Source organism: Eschrichtius robustus, chromosome 5, assembly GCF_028021215.1.
Source record: "Eschrichtius robustus isolate mEscRob2 chromosome 5, mEscRob2.pri, whole genome shotgun sequence".
In the NCBI taxonomy this organism is placed as follows: Eukaryota; Metazoa; Chordata; class Mammalia; order Artiodactyla; family Eschrichtiidae; genus Eschrichtius; species Eschrichtius robustus.
The window spans coordinates 4548379-4556179 of NC_090828.1; the positions used below are offsets into that span (position 1 = coordinate 4548379).

The 7801-nt window shown below is 43.6% G+C and overlaps 1 protein-coding gene across 1 annotated transcript in view; it reads left to right on the forward strand.

Moving 5' to 3' along the window:
* IQCA1 (IQ motif containing with AAA domain 1) overlaps nucleotides 1–5873 on the forward strand; it is a 166351-nt gene extending 160478 nt beyond the window's left edge. Inside the window, exons 18-19 of the mRNA XM_068543717.1 lie at nucleotides 4442–4680; nucleotides 5404–5873. Of these exons, the coding sequence (XP_068399818.1) occupies nucleotides 4442–4680; nucleotides 5404–5532 (368 nt within the window). The 3' untranslated portion in view covers nucleotides 5533–5873. The remainder of the gene's footprint in view (nucleotides 1–4441; nucleotides 4681–5403) is intronic.
* Nucleotides 5874–7801: the final 1928 nt, after the last annotated feature.

A 7801-nucleotide genomic window follows, 5' to 3' on the forward strand; every position in this document is an offset into this window, starting at 1 on the left:
GGGTTCGAGCCCTGGTCTGGGAGGATCCCACATGCCGCGGAGCGGCTGGGCCCATGAGCCACAATTACTGAGCCTGCGCGACTGTAGCCTGTGCTCCACAACAAGAGAGGCCACGATAGTGAGAGGCCCGCACACTGCGATGAAGAGTGGCCCCCACTTGCCACAACTAGAGAAAGCCCTCGCACAGAAATGAAGACCCAACACAGCCATAAATAAAAAAAACAAAAAAACAAAAAAACGGTCTCTTGCAGCCTGTAAAGCCTGGGCTGCAAATCCATAACTTGGGCCCTTGTTTGTCCATCTGTCTGCTGGCAGCAGAGGGCCAAAGGTGCGTGGAACACTCACGATCCAACATCTCAGATTCTCCAGGCGGTGCGGGGGAGTGACAGGGCTGAGAAGAGAAGGGTAGATCAGCCAGAGGAAACACGGTCCTTAAGGTTTACCAAATATGATTCAATATCTACCTCCTTTCCCCAAATCAAGCAGTTTCCTTCAAAATGTCTCTGCAAAGAAAATCCACCCCCAGGTTGATTAATGCCATGTCTAGTCCCCAGAAATCCCTTTGGGCTTCCTTCTCTCCACGTTCCTCATGCCTCCTCCTGCCTCTCTTCCCCGGGGTCTGTTCCGCTAATAACCCAATTCATCACAGGCCCCCCACCTTGGACCCTGTGTCTGCTCGGAGGGGTCCAGCCCATGTCTTTCTTTTTTTTTTTTTAACATGTTTATTGGGGTATAACTGCTTTACAATGCTGTGTTAGTTTCTGCTTTATAACAAAGTGAATCAGCTATACATATATATACATTCCCATATCTCCTCTCTCTTGTGTCTCCCTCCCACCCTCCCTATCCCACCCCTCTAGGTGGACACAGCACCGAGCTGATCTCCCTGTGCTATGCGGCTGCTTCCCACTAGCTATCTACTTTACATTTGGTAGTGTATATATGTCCATGCCACTCTCTCACTTCGCCCCAGCTTACCCTTCCCCCTCCCCGTGTCCTCAAGTCCATTCTCTACGTCGGCGTCTTTATTCCTGTCCTGCCCCTAGGTTCTTCAGAATCATTTTTTTTTTTTTTTTTTTTTTTTTAGATTCCATATATATGTGTTAGCATACGGTATTTGCTTTTCTCTTTCTGACTTACTTCACTCTGTATGACAGACTCTAGGTCCATCCACCTCACTACAAATAACTCAATTTCGTTTCTTTTTATCAGTCCATGTCTTTCGATTTTTCTGGAATTCTAGACTGCGGAGGCCAGAAGCTCATCCAAATCACATTATTCACCTTCTTGTGCTTTTGCAAAATCCCAAATAAAAATGAATTTTAAGAGACTATGTCATCTAAAGCACTAGCCAGGATAGAATCAATTGGGAATGCCAAAAGCAGAGAAGGGACCCCCAAGACCAGATTCCTTTCAGCCTAAAGAAGGGGAAGGGGATATAGATTAGTCTGAAGAACTGAGAAGCCCTCTACATCCGAGAAAGGAAGGTAAAACACGGCAGTAGGTCCAGAGAGCCCCTCAGCTGCCTTGAACCATTCTGTAGCCCTGGCCTCTGGTCCTCACGGCCACGCCCATTGCCAGCCCCCAAGCCTGTTGTGCTTTTGTGCCCACCACCCCCCTCCCCGCGCTGGACCAAAGGCTTGGCAGCCTGCTTGTGGCTCCAGTACTGGCTGTGGGGCTCCCACTGCAATGAGCCACCAGGCTGGAGCTGCCTCCGCGCCTGAATCGCCTCTTTGCCCCAGAGCAGCTATTTAAGGGCCAAGAACCCATGATCTGGTGGCTTTGTAAAAGCAGTAGAAGCTGTTCCTTTAAAAGCTAGTAAGTCTAGTTCATCAAACATGAGAAGGAAGTCAAGCCTGATTCTCTTTCCCCTTCTCTGGATCTGGAGATGGCTGGGGGCAAGTGGGCAAGTCCCACCGCAGCTGTGACTGCACCACCATTAAAAAATGATGAGCTTGGGAAAGTCATCAATGTTTTAGGTATTTTGACGAAGCTTGACCAAGACTTTACACGAATATTATACATGTTCAGTGTCAATAGGGTGTTTACATGTCCACACTAGACCAGAGTAATTGTCGTTTTTTGCATCACTATTTTTTTATTGGAGTATAGTTGATCTACAATATCGTGTTAGTTTCAGGTATACAGCACAGTGATTCAGTTGTATGTATATATGTATATTCTTTTCCAGATTCTTTTCCCTTATATGTTATTACAAAATATTGAGTAGAGGTCCCTGTGCTATACAGTAAGTCCTTGTTGGTTATCTGCTTTATATATAGTAGTGTGTATCTGTTAATCCCGACGTCTGCGTCACTATTACTGAATCTTTACTTGCAGGGATTTTTGTGTTAAAATACAAGGAGGCTGTGACTTTCATAGCTTAACAGGGGGGCACGGGAGAGCCGATATTTGTCGCTGGGAAGCCCTTAGCCCTCACTGTTTGTCCCCTCCACGCTGCAGGTAGGAATTTCACCCACGGGTGCCCAAGTCTGAAGCTGCTCTGGGTTCCCAGCCTGGGGTATCTACCGGGTCCTCAGGTTTAGGGGTTCTCGCCAGTGACTGTCCCATAAAACATGTTCCCTTCTCAGCTCCCAGAGTCACCACTCAGACCTGTTCGCACGGCTTCTAGATGTTATGAATGAGGACAGGAAACAGACGACATCCCAAGGGATGGAGTCATCTGGTTGTTCTTGTTGCTGTGTGTTTTTACCACGGGTTGTGTCTCCTGATGTCTAACTCTACAACAGTTGTATTTAGATAAGGGTAACCCTCCCCTGCTCCAATCCGTCTTTTACACAGATATGCTTAGAAATACTCTGTAGTTTATTTTGTGTTAGCTTTTATCATTGATGTTTTACTGAGCATTAGGAAACTTTGGTACAAAGTGGAATGACTTGATAGTAATAAAATTACAGAAATAACAGTAATAAAGCTACAGAAGAGAAAGTGTCCACCGTATGCCAGAACAGTTTCTTCCAAGTGATTTGTACACATTCTTGTCCTTATTTCTCATAGCAGCTTGAGAAGTAAATCTTTCTACTCCTACTTTTACCTTAGATGGGTTCAGGTTCAAATAAACCCACCAAGGAAGTAACAGTGTAGACGCAAGAGGAAGATGTTGCTTCAGGCAAATTTGGGGGCCCCCGTGGCCCTTGCTGCTCTTATTGCAGCTTTCAGCCCTTGATGGCTAACCTTCCACCGTTGGAAGACACCACAGGCCCCATGATAACATGTACCCCTTCCCAGCAACTCAGCTCACCTTGGGGCCAAGAATCCCCCACCAAGGAGGACAGTGGAGGCGCATTGTTGGAATAACTCGTGGCCCCAAAAGCCAGACTCTGATGTGGGTCCTAGTTACGTTCCAAGTCATTCTGTCCCTTGACAGTCATTGGACCTTTTCATTTCATCAGGTATTTTTGGATCAATGTATTTGGACGATGCAGTCATGTCACACACCTGACGGTGCTCAGATCATGCAGTAATCTTCAGTTTTTAAAAACTGTTTCAGATATTCCTCAAAGAAGGTCAAAATGCTCTAGAGACATCTGGCCAAATCTTCTCAGTGCTGCGGGTGGTTCTGATACGGAAGACCTTACCCCTGCCTGCATCCTTCCTCACTGTCCTCATAGAACTAAACACACCACAGCAAGTCTCATTTATTTCCCCGGAGCCTCTCTTGACAGAATAGACATAGTTCTCGAAGTGTAATCTCATCTCAAATGTTGTATGGGGACCATCCTATCTCTAAGGTTAAGTAAACATCAGGGATAATTTCATAATTCATCTTCACAGCGTCCCTGTGTTCTAAGTGAAATCTCCCGGTTACCCCAGGTCCCACTGACCCACACAACAACAGGACACCCATCTGGTAGATCTGTTAATCTGTGCATGTTTTTCCATTGTTGGGGGCAGAGAATAAAGGGTCCAGTTGCTCTGTCTAATAGGACGTGTGGGACAGTGTCTTACACCCAACGGGAACCGAGCCCTGCCGTGGCTGATAGAAATTGGACTCTGCATTCCAATTCCACACATAAAAATCATGTAAGAAATGAACTTTATAGCTCAAACAAGTCAGACTCCTACTTAGCCAAATGCCATAGACACCCACGTAAATTTCCAATTTTGGAAGATTTTGAACATCTTTGAAGGTACCGCCCTAAAACTATACTGACCCTAGTTTAATTTTTCCTTGTCAATTCAAGGGGCTCGTAGTCTGTAGACCTCAGGGCCATCGATGTGCATCCCTTATGGTTGAAAATCACTCGGGGCAGAGCATTTGGTTCTGTGGCTTCCTGCTCATTTGAATTACAAATTGGAGCAGACCTCCAGTGCTCTCCTTTCTTGGTGAGCCGCAGCTTTGTCCTGGGAACTGGGTTAATGCTGCTTTCTCTGTGGTGACTCCTGTTCTCTGTCTTTTCCATCATTTTGGATACAACAGTTTTGTGGAAAGAGATCATTCAGCGCAACGGCGGAGTCATCACTGGTGCCTTGAGTATCAGTTGCCTGGCAAAGATCAGCGACGGCTTCACGCAGGGACACATCGTCCAAGTGGTGAAGGAGGTGCTCACGGAGCGGAGAATCCAGCAGCAATCTCACAAGCCACTCACCGCCCTCGAGTTCGTCACGTCTCTCACCAGCATGAGTCCCGTCTACCAAGAGGAAGAAGAAAGCTTTAAGGTAAACGCAACGCCTATCTGGCCAGGTCCTAGCAGCAAACACTTGTCACGTCACCTCCTCCCTCCAATCTCCTGGGTTTCATGCATTTGGACTCTACCATACCCAGTAAAATTTAGAAACTCGAAATTTTGGGGCCACAATATTTTTCTGGCCTTAGCAGGAAAGCACATGTCTTCCAAATTTTCGGAAAATTATGATCCATGACCTTATAAATGAACAGCCAAATTGCAGAATTGAGTAGCAGCTTCAAAACCATTGGATTTGCACACACACACACACACACACACACACGCACGTCTCTTGGTTCTCACTGATTTTTACTTCATAATCACATAATGGAACAAGTTTTGCATGGAAAAAAACATTCCCTAAACAGTGTACTTCCAGCCAATGCTGCTTTTGCCCCATATTTGCGCTGGTACACTTCATCTTCCAGTACACTTGCGATAGGAAATCACAAGAAAATTCGCCAACATTTAGTTTTCGTATTTTTGAACACACTCTGATATGTTCACAGAACTTTTTAGATCTGGAGGAAACTTTGAGAATTAACTCTTCCATATCCCTCGATATGGGAGGAAAAGAACTAGCCAAGGGTGATGTGCCTTTTCCAGGCACAATCCGTTTTAGAGCCTTCGTCCCCAAGGCCCAGGCCAGCAGGCAACCCCTCCAAATCCTTTTAATAAGAATGAGTACAGCTGTGTTCTCTTTCTGAACCTAAAGGTAGTTTTCTTGGCCAACTGGAAACAAAAGGGAGGAAAACTGTATCCATGCAATTATATCCACCACCATCTTGGCCATGCAGTCACCGGAATGAGAGCTGGAATTCCCGTTCAAGCCTCTTGTCTCTGAAAGCCTGCTTGGGATTAGGAAAATTCCCTCTACGATGTGTCACTTTTCCACCAACTGTAGAAACTGTTTCCCTTCTGCTTTGCTGCTGATGCTTCAATGAAGGTTGAAAATAGTCTCAATACTGATCCCCAAAATAATGATCTGCATGAGGGTTGACAAACTTTTTCCAAAAAGGGCCAGATAACAAATATTTTAGGCTTTGAGAGCTATGCAATCTCTGTCACAACTGTTAAACTCTGCATCATGGCGCAAAAGCATCCAGACAGAGAACATAAATGACTAAGTATGACTGAGTTCCAATAAAACTTTATTTGCAAAAACTTTATTTGCAGACCAGATTTGGCCCATCAGCCATAGTTTCCTGACCCCTGCTCTAGAAAAACTCAAAAGAAATATTTCCAACTCCAGGCTGGAGATTTTGCCAAGTGTCTGAATCAGTATACTTGTTAACTATTTAAACCTTGTTAGTATTAATTGCAAATATTCATCCTCTTCAAGCGATATATCCTTTTCAGAAATCCCTAGGTTATTTCTCCTTTCTAAAATAATGTTTCTCCTTATTTTGAGGAACTAAGCTTAGGTGTTAAAATCTATGCTTTCTCTTAGCTGGGTTTTTAACTTTCTGAAATGATCTCTAGAAGTTTTTCTATCTGTTACAGGTGCTTGAGGTCCAATAACTGGAACCGATCACACTAAGCAAAACAAGGAAATGCTACCATTTTATAACCTGGGATGAGAAAGCATATGCTTCTCACATCCATTCTTGGCACATTTGATCACTTTTTTCATTTTTCAGGGAAACGAAATCATTTTACCACCATCACCACTAACCCCATCCCCCCCATCCATTTCTTTTTTTTTTTTTAACATCTTTATTGGAGTATAATTGCTTTATAACGGTATGTTAGTTTCCGCTTTATAGCAAAGTGAATCAGCTATACATATACATATATCCCCGTATCCCCTCCCTCTTGTGTCTCCCTCCCACCCTCCCTATCCCACCCCTCTAGGTGGTCACAAAGCACCTACCTGATCTCCCTGTGCTATGCAGCTGCTTCCCACTAGCTATCTGTTTTACATTTGGTAGTGTATATATGTCCATGCCACTCTCTCACTTCGTCCCAGCTTACCCTCCCCCATCCCCGTGTCCTCAAGTCCATTCTCTGCGTCTGCGTTTTTATTCCTGTCCTGCCCCTAGGTTCTTCAGAACCTTTTTTTTTTTTTAGATTCCATATATATGTGTTAGTGTACAGTATTTGTTTTTCTCTTTCTGACTTACTTCACTCTGTATGACAGACTCTAGGTCCATCCACCTCACTACAAATAACTCAATTTTGTTTCTTTTTATGGCTGAGTAATATTCCATTGTATATATGTGCCACATCTTCTTTATCCACTCATCTGTAGATGGACACTTAGGTTGCTTCCACGTCCTGGCTATTGTAAATAGAGCTGCAATGAACATTGTGGTACATGACTCTTTTTGAATTATGGTTTTCTCAGGGTATATGCCCAGTAGTCAGATTGCTGGGTCCTTTGGTACTTCTGTTTTTAGAAGTGGACATAGTAGCCATGTCAATTTTGGGTCGTCGTGTTTTGGGTCGTCGTGTTTTCATTGTCATTTGTTTCTAGGTATTTTTTGATTTCCTCTTTGATTTCTTCAGTGATCTCTTGCTTATTTAGTAGTGTATTGTTTAGCCTCTATGTGTTTGTATTTTCTACACATTTTTTCCCGTAATTGATGTCTAGTCACATAGCATTGTGGTCAGAAAAGATACTTGATACAATTTCAGTTTTCTTAAATTTACCAAGGCTTGATTTGTGACCCAATATATGATCTGTCCTGGAGAATGTTCCGTGAGCACTTGAGAAGAAAGTGTATTCTGTTGTTTTTGGATGGAATGTCCTATAAATATCAATTAAGTCCATCTTGTTTAATGTATCATTTAAAGCTTGTGTTTCCTTATTTATTTTCATTTTGGATGATCTGTCCATTGGCAAAAGTGGGGTGTTAAAGTCCCCTACTATGATTGTGTTACTGTCGATTTCCCCTTTTATGGCTGTTAGCATTTGCCTTATGTATTGAGGTGCTCCTATGTTGGATGCATAAATATTTACAATTGTTATATCTTCTTCTTCGATAGATCCCTTGATCATTATGTAGTGTCCTTCTTTGTCTCTTGTAATAGTCTTTATTTTAGAGTCTATTTTGTCTGATATGAGAATTGCCACTCCAGCTTTCTTTTGATTTCCATTTGCATGGAGTATC